We start from the raw sequence: 13,189 nt of genomic DNA, 5'->3' as shown, positions 1-13,189 counted from the left end.
TGTTGACTTAAACGACGCTTACAACCCACCTGTCAGTCATGTTATAGACACGCCCCAAACAGACTTCTGGTCCACCCCTAAATATAGCAGATTCCAGCACTTAAACCATGATCGACAACAAAAGGCATCGATACAGGAACTAATCTGAATGTGAAATCTTAGACAACAAGATCCCTGACAAGAAGTCAGTATGTTACTCAACATGTCAGTATTCTGTATGTTTATAGCTGAATTAGTCATCATTAGATAGATAGATAGATAGATAGATAGATAGATAGATAGATAGATAGATAGATAGAAGGAGAAAAACAGTGTTTGTAAACTATTTTTATTTCTGTTAATGACATATGATCCACAGCCATGCAGACTCCATTTGTCAGAGATGTAGGCTTTGTCCGGGGACCTTTTCCAGGAACTTCTCATTAGGGCTTTCTGTATATGGCCATTGGGGTAACACTTATTAATTAAACACTAACAGCCATGTTCTGGGATGCCTCCAAAGGTTCATCCCCCATTTAGCCCTGGCCTGTACTATTACACTCTATCTATGCATATTTAATGGAGCGGTAGTCTTTAAGCCTGGCACTGACAGGTGTCTTGCCTAATACGATGCTCAGGTAGATGGTAATGGTTAATGTCGCAAATGACACGTGACACGTGTAAAAACCTTGTCACTTTGTCACTAATGTAAATGCTTAGATACTTCTTAACTAAAACTGAACATCGATAGCAGACTATGGAGCATGATACTGGATAACAAATGGATGTTGGTGTGGGATTAGAGCAATGCTCCTTTATTAAAGTCAGTTCAGTGGTTGTTTTGGTGGAAAGGTAAAGACGCGGTCATGCACCTGATGCCTGTTTGCGGACTTGAGAGGAATTAAGTGGCTTCTTCTACAGGAAATTATCCTTAAGGACGGTCTGTGGATCAGTGGTCTTTCCTAAACTCCCTGGAAATCCAGAAACGTCATCGGGCTTGTACTGATTATAGGCAGCCTTGTGTTATTGTTTGTCAGGGAGCAAGACGAGGACAAAAGGACATTACGAGTTCAGGAAAGGAACCACGTGGGACATTTATTCTAGTGATCGCAACCCTGAGTAATATATGAATGTGAATTTATTTTAATGACGAATCAGAATGCATATATCTTATTTGTATTATGTTTTTTCTTTTCTTTTTTTTTTAAATTTTTTTTATTTGTACTACCTGCACTCTGCTGCCATCTTGTGACGTGACATCAGATTACCAACAAGAACACAGACATCTTCAGAGTCAGTGGGTGGTACATGTGCCAGATTTTCTCACTCACTCACTCATTTTCTACCGCTTATCCGAACTACCTCGGGTCACGGGGAGCCTGTGCCGGTCAAGGCAGGATACACCCTGGGCGGAGTGCCAACCCATCGCAGGGCACACACACACACACACACACTCATTCACTCACGCAATCACACACTACGGACAATTTTCCAGAGATGCCAATCAACCTACCATGCATGTCTTTGGACCGGGGGAGGAAACCGGAGTACCCGGAGGAAACCCCCGAGGCACGGGGAGAACATGCAAACTCCACACACACAAGGTGGAGGCGGGAATCGAACCCCAACCCTGGAGGTGTGAGGCGAACGTGCTAACCACTAAGCCACCGTGCCCCCCGTGCCAGATTTTATTTGTTATTATTATTATTATTATTATTATTATTATTATTATTATTATTATTATTATTATTATTTTATTTTATTTTTTTTTAATCACAGCTACTTTTAATACAGAATACTTAAAAAAAAATCACTTTACAAATATATTTGGTTCATTTATTTGAGACTTTTATTTATTTATTTATTTGTTTATTTGTTTGTTTATTTGTTTGTTTATTTATTTATATTTGGTTCCGATAACCAGTTTCTGGAAGGACAACTCACTTTCACAACTCAATGTTCTCAATGAACATTCTTCTGAGAATTTAATTAAAACATAGCCCCTTTAGTTTTGTCGTAATTTTTTTGTCATTTAATTTAATTTGTCATATTTAAAACCTAATACCGTCTTTATTTTATCAACACTGTTCTAACACTTCGAGATTTCATACACCCGCCGTAGCTGTTTTCCTGTTGATCCAGTCCACAAAGTTTGTGACCCGAGTATATACCCCGGGCTTGTTCTTCAATCCACACTTGTCACCCCAGCTAACGATGCCGTAGATATAGTGCACCTGATTTTCCACACAGGTCAAAGGCCCTCCAGAGTCACCCTATAAGAATAAAAAGACGTTCAGTGTGCAATTAACAGTGTTGGCAAAGAGATTAAGTATTTTCTTTTATTATTATTATTATGATGATGATGGCTTCCTATTGTTGCTGGATAAAATTCATTAATTGCAATATATAAGAGCGGCACATAAAGCGACGTTTTTTGTTTTTTTTGAAAGACAGAAAAGATAAAACTAAGCAAGCAAATAAATACATGAACAAGGAACATACAGTACAGTACTGTTCCTTCCGTCCCGACCTTAGAGTGGATCGTATTATGAAACGCTGATGATTTCTCACCTGACACGAGTCCACACCACCCTCCAGGTAACCAGCACAGAACATATTGTTATCTATGTCTTTCCCATACACTCTAATGCTGGAGCAAACGTCCTGGGAAATCAGCAACACGTCAGCATCCAGCAACTGACTGGAGCCATGTTGTGCTAAAAAATAGAGACGGAGAAAGTCTAATTGTTTTTGTGCTCTGATCGTACTTCTCAGAGTCACGAAGATTCTCTGGCTTACATTCAGAAGTGGCTCCCCATCCAGAGATACTGCACTCGGTTCCGTCATGAAAATCTACAGCCGGCAAGCAGGCTGTCTTTACAAACTGGCTCTCCTCTGCACACTTGCCATTTTTAGCTTTGAGCCTAAGCAGAGCTGATGATAAATTAAGATACAAAGGTAACACGATCATAATTGGGTCATGAAAACAGATGCCAAGATATCAGATATCTAGTTTTGTTTATAGCAGAACAATATGACGATATGATATTAGCATACACTGATACCACATGGGGGGGCACGGTGTCTTAGTGGTTAGCACGTTCGCCTCACACCTCCAGGGTTGGGGGTTCGATTCCCGCCTCCACCTTGTGTGTGTGGAGTTTGCATGTTCTCCCCGTGCCTCGGGGGTTTCCTCCGGGTACTCTGGTTTCCTCCCCCGGTCCAAAGACATGCATGGTAGGTTGATTGGCATCTCTGGAAAATTGTCCGTAGTGTGTGAGTGTGTGAGCGAATGAGAGTGTGTGTGTGCCCTGCGATGGGTTGGCACTCCATCCAGGGTGTATCCTGCCTTGATGCCCGATGACGCCTGAGATAGGCACAGGCTCCCCGTGACCCGAGGTAGTTCGGGTAAGCGGTAGAAAACGAGTGAGTGAGTGAGTGAGTGATACCACATAAAGGCAATAACATATAAGTAAACAGTGATCACCGATGTCGTTGTAAACCGACTCAGGTGTCGCTCTGTATTGCTCATGGACAATGGTCTGTACAACCTCCAGCGTTTGCCGTGATGTCTCAGGCTTCGCCAAATCAATAGTTCCCAGAACGACCTGGAAATCTTTGGTGTTGTCACTGTAAAAACACACATGTTTTGAAAAACTTAAAAAATATATTATTACTATAAATTTGCCAGCGTTTTTTTAAATGCTCCAACTTGAATAAACAATTTCTCAAGAAATCGATACTTAGGGAATCATTAACGAGATCCCTTTGGATAAAATACCCTTTGGTCCTTCATCCATCCTTGTCTACCCCGACGTGTTTGGATTCTTTAGGGCACTGAGGTCATATACACATAAACAGAGCGACTACGCTACCGAGAGGTCGATGTGCAGCTACAGTACACTGTTCAGTTCTGTTTGCGTTCGTGTCATTACAAATGGAACTCTTCTTGGATGGTTCTTTGTGGATTTTTAGATATAAGTACAGTAGCATCCATAATAGTAGGAAGACACCTGTTTTGCATGCTTTTTTACTTTTTTGCTCTTTGCACACTCTGACTAACATTTCAGTCGTTTTGCACACACTGTACAATATTTCAGTTGTTGCTGCTTATACACTATCTCAGGGACCTGCTGCTAAGAAACTGTGTTCATTCTAGTATTACTGCACGCAATATTGTCTGAACTTACAGTATTTACATACAGTATTGACACTGGTCCGTCTGCGCTGTTTCTGTTTACTGTCTTTTGTGTATTGTCTTTTTTGTAATTTGTGCATTGTCTTGTAACTTTTTGTCTGCACTGTCTTTTGTCCTGCACTGTCTTGTCTGTCTTGTTTGTCTTGTCCTGCACTGTCTTGTCTGTCTTGTTTGTCTTGTCCTGCACTGTCTTGTCTGTCTTGTTTGTCTTGTCTTGCACTGTCTTGTCTGTCTTGTCCTGCACTGTCTTGTCTGTCTTTTCTGTCTTGTCCTGCACTGTCTTGTCTGTCTTTTCTGTCTTGTCCTGCACTGTCTTGTCTGTCTTTTCTGTCTTGTCCTGCACTGTCTTGTCTGTCTTGTCCTGCACTGTCTTGTTGTGTCTTGTTTGTCTTGTCCTGCACTGTCTTGTTGTGTCTTGTTTGTCTTGTCCTGCACTGTCTTGTCTGTCTTGTTTGTCTTGCCCTGCACTGTCTTGTCTGTCTTGTCCTGCACTGTCTTGTTTGTCTTGTCCTGCACTGTCTTGTCTGTCTTGTTTGTCTTGTCCTACACTGTCTTGTCTGTCTTGTCCTGCACTGTCTTGTCTGTCTCGTTTGTCTTGTCCTGCACTGTCTTGTCTGTCTTGTCCTGCACTGTCTTGTCTGTCTGGTTTGTCTTGTCCTGCACTGTCTTGTCTGTCTCGTTTGTCTTGTCCTGCACTGTCTTGTCTGTCTCGTTTGTCTTCTCCTGCACTGTCTTGTCTGTCTCGTTTGTCTTGTCATGCACTGTCTTGTCTGTCTCGTTTGTCTTGTCCTGCACTGTCTTGTCCTGCACTGTTTGCACCAGGTTGCACAGTTGCACTTAATGTGGCTAAGACTACTTACAAGTCCTTATAGCCCTGTCTTTGTTTTATGTAGCACCCTGATCCTGGAGAAACGTTGTCTCATGTCACTGTGTACTGCAACAGCTATATATGGTTGAAATGACAATAAAAGCTTCTTGACTTGACTTGACTTGACTTGACACCATGCATCTTTTGGAAATGCAACCTGATTTTCTTAACATGCCGGCATCTCTCAATCGATAAACATGTCTTATACATTGTGAATGGTCAATGTAGCACACAGTAGAGAGTACTTACATACAATGTCCTGCAGTCAGCACCCAGCATGGTTTAATGAGAGTGCCTCCACATACATGTCTGAAGTGCATAGTTGAACCTTTGGCTCTGACCTGAACTGAAGCCTGCCATGGCTGGCCACCAGGAAGTGCCTTAATACCGCCGTAAATACGATGTATTGGGCTTTTTGGTTGGGGTTTGCCGCATGTTGTAAACTGTGTCTGCAGTGGAAGGATGGTGGGTTTTACTGTCATAGCTTGTGTAATCATTTCTTGGGTGTGGGTTTTTGGTGTGGTGCTTCCTATACTTCCATCAGCCTCACTAACTGGAGAAGGTTCTCCATTATCATCGCCTATATGGATTAGGCTTCCAGTGGCATTATTTCCTGTTATGGTGCTTCCAGCAGCATATATTGCTGTTGTGGGGGTTTCTGCAGTGTCATATAATGTTGTAGTGCCATATCCTGTTGTAATGCTTCCAGTAATTTGACTTTCTGAAGAATCCGGTAGTATGGGGTTTATAGTGGGCTTCAGTGTCGGAGAGGCAGTGGTAGTGGGATCTATAAAAAAGCAACAAAAAGAAGGTTTCTGATCATCTGAGTTATTTGAACAGTCTTGTATTGAACATGGAAAATTTTTAACATATATTTTACAGGGTGTCCCTCTGGTGGAAACTATAAGTAAGAGTTTCCTCACTCTCTCTCTCACTCATTTTCTATCGCTTATCCGATCTACCTCGGGTCACGGGGAGCCTGTGCCTATCTCAGGCGTCATTGGGCATCAAGGCAGGATACACCCTGGACGGAGTGCCAACCCATCACAGGGCACACACACATACTCTCATTCACTCACGCAATCACACACTACGGACAATTTTCCAGAGATGCCAATCAACCTACCATGCATGTCTTTGGACCGGGGGAGGAAACCGGAGTACCCGGAGGAAACCCCCGAGGCACGGGGAGAACATGCAAACTCCACACACACAAGTCGGAGGCGGGAATCGAACCCCCAACCCTGGAGGTGTGAGGCGAACGTGCTAACTACTAAGCTGTTCAAACCTCTTGGCTAAGTGGTGAAACATCTTCAGATCTTCAGTTTATATTTCTTGACAAGTGTTTCTACTATTAGACAATCTAATATCATGAAAATGTACAGTATGAATGGAGAAACATATAATTACCAGTAGGACATTTCCTCACATTACAATGATCCCATCTTATCTTATTTCCTGATCGTATGAAGCACCATGGCTTTGAATCGCCATCTGGGTTTCTGTGATTCAAGAGATACATGTAAGCTTTCGAAGACTGGAGTCTGTTGATTTGGTTCTCATGGTGAAAGACTAAAGAGTTGGGAAGCCATGTGTAGCTTAATACCTGCATAAGTTGTGAGGACCCAAACCATAATGGTCGTCAGATGTAGTGAAGGGGTTTGTTCCTTTAGTCACGAGAAAATAATAATTCCAGAAAAGACAATCTTCTCCATCCTCTGTCTCTGATACCCTCCCTCTGTAGGACTCACCGTTTCCTTCATAGCAGTCATCCGGGCCTCAAAAAAAAAAAAAGAAAAAAGAAATGTGATTCATTTGACTTGTTGATAAAATCATAAGAAAAATGAAAAATACATACTTACCAACCTGACAGAATTTTCCAGAAAAACCTTTCAAGCAGATACAGTCGAAGTCTTGACCGTCTTTCTGACAGGTTCCTCCATTTCGACATGGGTTCCTTTCGCATGGGGCAACTGGTGTAAAAGAGCACAGACGAGGATTAATACACTTCGGAACGAGCATTTACTGTATAGGAAAAACAATCAACTTTTCTGTTGCTATAGCAACGTTAAATTATACTTCCTGTGACGTGGTTTATTTCATACATACAGTACGTGAAGGATCTTTAGGGTTTAGATACATACATTCATTCATTCATTCATTCATTTATTCATCTTCTACCGCTTATCCGAACTACCTCGGGTCATGGGGAGCCTGTGCCTATCTCAGGCGTCATCGGGCATCAAGGCAGGATACACCCTGGACGGAGTGCCAACCCATCGCAGGGCACACACACACAATCTCATTCACTCACGCAATCACACACTACGGACAATTTTCCAGAGATGCCAATCAACCTACCATGCATGTCTTTGGATCGGGGGAGGAAACCGGAGTACCCGGAGGAAACCCTTGAGGCTTAGGTTTAGATACAGCTTATAAAAAAACATTCAGATGGTATATACAGTAGATACTGTTCCTGTTTAAAGTTGAGACAGATGCTTTGGAGTAATGTGTAAACTTTTGACATCTTATAAAAAGTAAGCTTCTAACTAATGCTGGCTAGTGCTAGGAAACATCTTACTTTTTTTGCAGTTGGGGGGTAGGAACGGTGCTTTACACTTGCACTCGTAGAAAGGTGGACTTGATGTAAGAACACACTGACCGTATCCACATGTGTCATTCTTGCATGCCTTTTTACCTGTAAACAAAAATATTCTTCTTAAAAAATACATAAAATCAATGATATATTTAATCATTTAATTATTCACTTTGTATTGTTTTTGGGGGTCATGTGAGATGATTTCTTACTTTTCTCACATCTCCTGCCTTTAAAAGGTTTGGGACACTTGCACTTGTATCTGCCTTTCTTTTCTTCACACACTCCGTTGTTGAGGCATGGATTTGGGCTGCAGGTCCCTAAAATGACCAGAGGTGAAAGACAAATGAAGCGATGTACGTAAGACAAGACCGGATCATATTAAATACAATATCTTTGGGATGCTAGGGTACGCTTGGAGTTGTAGCAACTCCGACTCAACTCAATGAGGTCATCACATGGCTAATCACATGGCATCACATGGAGGTTCACATGGCTAATTACACCTCACTCCATGTCGTCTTTAGGAGCAAGCAAATTACCGATGCTGAATTCCATTCCTCACAAGATGATAATTCTACATTTGATCAGATGTTGAAGCAGATTTTAAAGCGGGTCGTGATCCGAAAGCGAATTGGTTTGAGGCCGAAGTTTCCATTGAGCCTCACGCCGTGTGTGGTGCAGAATTTGTACAACATGATGAGCCTCGCTGTATCCCATGTCTCAGTCAGGTGTGCATCTGTGGTGTAGTTTCCTCTCTCCAAACTACTGTGTGTGCATGAATATTTCACAATATACACAAACAATGATTTGCACTTTGTAGCCATGTTATAACCCCCCAACCAACAGCAAGGAGCAGTGGTGGTTTAAGAAGGTAAGGCACTGGGTTTGCTTGGAGGATCAGCGATCAAGCCCCAACACTGCCACGCTCCCATTTTTAGGCCCTTGAGCAAGGCCCTTAACCCTCCCTGCTCCAGGGATCAAGTTCAAGTTCAAGTTTATTTCATTTCCTGAAGGCATATCACAAGAACATAAAGAAAACAACACATTCACACAATTTACAAAGAATTAAAAAAATTTACCTTGTATTTAAAAGTTTAACAGCTGATGGAACAAATGAATGTTTGAACCTATTTGTTTTACTAATAATGATCCTGTACCTAACACCCGAGGGTTGAAGGTCAAACTCATTATACATGGGTGGGAATCATCTGATAATAAAACCCCTCTGCAGTATAACTGGGCCGTAGACATCTGCTTCCTCCCTGTTATTTTACTTCCTTGATTTACAATTCTCTCTAAACTTCTCTTATTTTTCACATTTAGAGATTTAAATAGGGGGTCACGGTGGCTTAGTGGTTAGCACATTCACCTCACACCTCCAGGGTTGGGGGTTCGATTCCCGCCTCCGCCTTGTGTGTGTGGAGTTTGCATGTTCTCTCCGTGCCTCGGGGGTTTCCTCCGGGTACTCCGGTTTCCTCCCCCGGTCCAAAGACATGCATGGTAGGTTGATTGGCATCTCTGGAAAATTGTCCGTAGTGTGTGAGTGTGTGAGTGAATGAGAGTGTGTGTGTGCCCTTTGATGGGTTGGCACTCCGTCCAGGGTGTATCCTGCCTTGATGCCCGATGACGCCTGAGATAGTTACAGGCTCCCCGTGACACGAGGTAATTCGGATAAGCGGTAGAAAATGAGTGAGTGAAGGAATAAAAAGTAAGCTTCTAACTAATGCTGGCTAGTGCTAGGAAACATCTTACTTTTTTTGCAGTTGGGGGGTAGGAACGGTGCTTTTTTTGTCCACATTAAATGACCTTCATTTCCGCAGACAATACAATCTTTGCTGCCCCGTCTTACACAAAACCTCAGTGTTTGGATGCTGTATCACAGCTATCAAAAAATAAATACTCCAATCCTACAACCGTATCAGTGTCACACAGTTTATATTTGGTGGTCCACTTTGGTGGATCTGACTGAGCTTCAGTCACTAAAACAAACAAACAAACAAACAAACAAAAAAAAAACACTGAACAATCAGCATTCACTGGTTCATACCTCTGACATTTTGAAGTTGAAACAGCCATTCGCCCCTGTCTTCATCATCCTCATCATCACTGCTCTCATTATCGTAGTCGGCCAGCAGGTCTTTAAAAAAGAGTAATGTTGTAAATGTCTTCAATTTTAAGGGTTTTAATGCTGAGTTTGTGTGAAGAAAGAACGATCTCATTTCTTCTTCTACAGAACAATAATGCTTCTTATTATATTTAAAATTTTCACCGTTTTATCATTTTTAATTTCACCATTCGGGTTTTTTTTTTATACGTTTCATTACACACATTATTTTATTTATTTTTTTAACAGACATATTAAAATATTTGAACATCAGAAATCTTCCCACTGAACTGGTTCATGTGTGCGTTGTTTTTTATGTGGTTCATTTCATTTGTTGTGTTTTTTTTTTTTTTTTTTTATTTTTTTTATTTTTTTAATGTAGTATTTTAGTATTTAATTCACACGGGATTCTTAGACGATTCTTTGATTTTTAAATACAATTCTATAAATTAATAAAGGTGCATGAAAGCCTACATAGTCTAAAAACATAAGAAATGAGAAACATGTACTTTCTCCTACCCTCTACTCTCCCCCGTCGCTTTCCGTGTTTATTGCCATGTCTCTCTCCTGGTTTCTCCTTCTTATGCTCTTTTTCATGCTTTGGATGGTTTTCATGTTTTGACAACTGATTGACATGAAAATTTGTTACTGTATGTGACCGCAAATATTACATCCTGTAAGATAAAGTGAGCACAATGCAGTTTAAACCTCACCTGTGCAGGTATGATGAAGGTACAGAGGAAGACAAGAAGCAGCAGGAGCAGCTTGAGCTTCATTGTGGCTGTTGGTGAAAAAAAAACAGAGAGCGATACTCTCTAGTCTTCTAGCTGAATCGGAGGAAGGTCAAGGTCCTCTGTGTGTGTGTGTGTGTGTGTACATGGGCCTTGCTGACACAACAGGACAGTGTTTATTCTGAGGCACACTTTGCCCCCTGAATTGACCTAAAAAAATTCCTGCAGATTTCAAACCAACACAGAGAAAAAAAAACGTTCAAAGCAAGACATAATTATGTATATATTATTATTTACATTTGATAATAAGTGACGTACATACAGTAAGTGCTTAATTCTCTAACATTGAATCATTAATGCTGGCTCACTAGGTCACATACTTAAGATGTACTTAAGTATACCATGAGTTTAAAACATTCGTTCAAAGTTACAATGAAAAAGTGACAAAGGTTGAGTTTTTTTTTTTTTTAAATGCAAAAGATAAGGAAAGAAGTGCTAGTTGAAATGTTTCCTGAATAAGTAGGTCTTCAACCGCCGCTTGAAAATAGCCAGTGACCTCTAGGGGAAGTCCGTTCCACCACCTCGGTGCCAGAACAGAGAAGAGTCTTGTAGTATACTCGCCTCTTACCCTGAGAGATGGTGGAACCCGTCGAGCAGTGGTGGTAGATCGGAGGGTGCGGGGTGCAGTGCGAGGAGTGATGAGGGCTTTTATGTATTATTATGTCTATGCCATCAGCTTATACTGTAAATATGATATTATTTTGTATCCTACGTCTCTGATCTTCACCTCGGGCATCAATGCCATATGTGAGAACATCTGGCAACCTCTGGCAAACCGAGGCATGGCACAGATGTTGCCTGGGTGTCACTGCAACACCTAGTTTCAAGGATAGATACTTAGTAATAGTTCTCTCAGCTGATTAATCAGGAGTAGTTTCAGTCTCCGTTAAGGTGTGAATTGTGGGCAGAGCTTCTCCACTTTGGAGGTTTGTACTGTAAGTATCCCTTTAAGTATCTCTCCAATGCATTGTAAATAAGTGTCTAGTACTGTTTGATATATTCTTTAACATCATATTTTAAATCTCACTCTTGTTTGACTGCAGATATGTGCCACAAACCCAAAGGTCCAAAGACATGCATGGTAGGTTGATTGGCATCTCTGGAAAATTGTCCGTAGTGTGTGAGTGCGTGAGTGAATAAGAGTGTGTGTGTGTGCCCTGTGATGGGTTGGCACTCCGTCCAGGGTGTATCCTGCCTTGATGCCTGATGACGCCTGAGATAGGCACAGGCTCCCCGTGACCCGAGGTAGTTCGGATAAGCGGTAGAAGATGAATGAATGAATGAATGAACATTTCAGGCTAGTTTTTACTGCATATTGTTTCTCCATGGGCTTTTTGGCTTTCAGTACAAAAGAAACCCTGTTGAATCGAACCAGGTCCTTCTACCACTGAGCCACCGATGCTCATTTTCCATAAACCGTTGTGTTCTGTTGAGAAAAATAGCAGAGCCGAAAGAGACGAGTAGAGACGAGAGCCGGCCTTCTTTGCGTCGCTAATTATAATAATATAATATGAGCAAATTATTCGTTCTTCCAGAATCATGGTGGTACAAACAGTAGCAGACCACAACAAGGGTGCTAGCAACAGAACATTTGAACATATACCTTTAACAAAGAGTGCAAACATTTTAACCCACCACACTATGGTAACATTTTCATCCTCAGACAGATTTCTTAATTTTCACCAAAACTTTCTGTTGTTTACGGTGGCTGAGAAGTGCAAAACAAATTAACAAATCTGAAAACACATTAACAAATCCGAAAACAAATTAACAAATCTGAAAACACATTAATAAATCCGAAAACACATTAACAAATCCGAAAACAAATTAACAAATCGAAAACACATTAACAAATCCGAAAACACATTAACAAATCCGAAAACAAATTAACAAATCCAAAAACACATTAACAAATCCGAAAACAAATTAACAAATCCAAAAACACATTAACAAATCCGAAAACAAATTAACAAATCCAAAAACACATTAACAAATCCGAAAACAAATTAACAAATCCAAAAACACATTAACAAATCCGAAAACACATTAACAAATCCGAAAACACATTAACAAATCCGAAAACAAATTAATAAATACAAAAACACATTAACAAATCCGAAAACAAATTAATAAATACAAAAACACATTAACAAATCCGAAAACACATTAACAAATCCGAAAACACATTAACAAATCCGAAGAAAAATGTAAGAAATCCGAAAACAAATTAACAAATCCGAAAACACATTAACAAATCCGAAAACACATTAACAAATCCGGAAACAAATTAACAAATCCCGAAAACACAAACAAATCCGAAAACAAATTAACAAATCCGAAAACAAATTAACAAATCCGAAAACACAAACAAATCCGAAAACAAATTAACAAATCCGAAAACAAATTAACAAATCCGAAAACACATTAACAAATCCGAAAACAAATTAACAAATCCGAAAACAAATTAACAAATCTGAAAACACATTAACAAATCCGAAAACAAATGAACAAATCCGAAAACACATTAACAAATCGAAAACAAATGAACAAATCTGAAAACAAATTAACAAATCCGAAAACACATTAACAAATCCGAAAACAAATTAACAAATCCGAAAACAAATTAACAAATCTGAAAACACATTAA

General features: G+C 40.4%; 1 protein-coding gene across 1 annotated transcript; it reads right to left on the bottom strand.

Annotated features, from left to right (window-relative positions):
* Window positions 1–1,805: 1,805 nt before the first annotated feature.
* LOC132846934 (hyaluronan-binding protein 2-like) lies at window positions 1,806–10,624 on the bottom strand. The gene is made up of 13 exons (XM_060871746.1): window positions 10,465–10,624; window positions 10,271–10,376; window positions 9,695–9,784; window positions 7,857–7,964; window positions 7,630–7,746; window positions 6,908–7,018; window positions 6,652–6,823; window positions 6,456–6,547; window positions 5,295–5,832; window positions 3,467–3,609; window positions 2,779–2,913; window positions 2,551–2,696; window positions 1,806–2,252 (listed from the first exon to the last, which is right to left on the bottom strand). Exons 1-13 carry the CDS (start codon window positions 10,525–10,527, stop codon window positions 2,085–2,087), a joined length of 1,989 nt encoding a protein of 662 aa, XP_060727729.1. The 5' UTR covers window positions 10,528–10,624; the 3' UTR covers window positions 1,806–2,084.
* Window positions 10,625–13,189: the final 2,565 nt, after the last annotated feature.

The sequence above is a fragment of the Tachysurus vachellii genome, chromosome 6 (assembly GCF_030014155.1).
Source record: "Tachysurus vachellii isolate PV-2020 chromosome 6, HZAU_Pvac_v1, whole genome shotgun sequence".
In the NCBI taxonomy this organism is placed as follows: Eukaryota; Metazoa; Chordata; class Actinopteri; order Siluriformes; family Bagridae; genus Tachysurus; species Tachysurus vachellii.
The sequence above is the reverse complement of the archived record's forward strand: the minus strand, read 5'-3'. Positions and strand labels throughout refer to the sequence as shown.

Coding starts and splice junctions, on each gene's coding strand:
- LOC132846934 (XM_060871746.1), bottom strand. CDS start 10,527: ATGAAGCTCAAGCTGCTCCTGCTGCTTCTTGTCTTCCTCTGTACCTTC. Junction 10,377..10,464: donor CCTTCATCATACCTGCACAG/GTGAGGTTTAAA, acceptor CATGTCAATCAG/TTGTCAAAACATGAAAACCA. Junction 5,833..6,455: donor TGTGAGGAAATGTCCTACTG/GTAATTATATGT, acceptor GCTTTTTTATAG/ATCCCACTACCACTGCCTCT.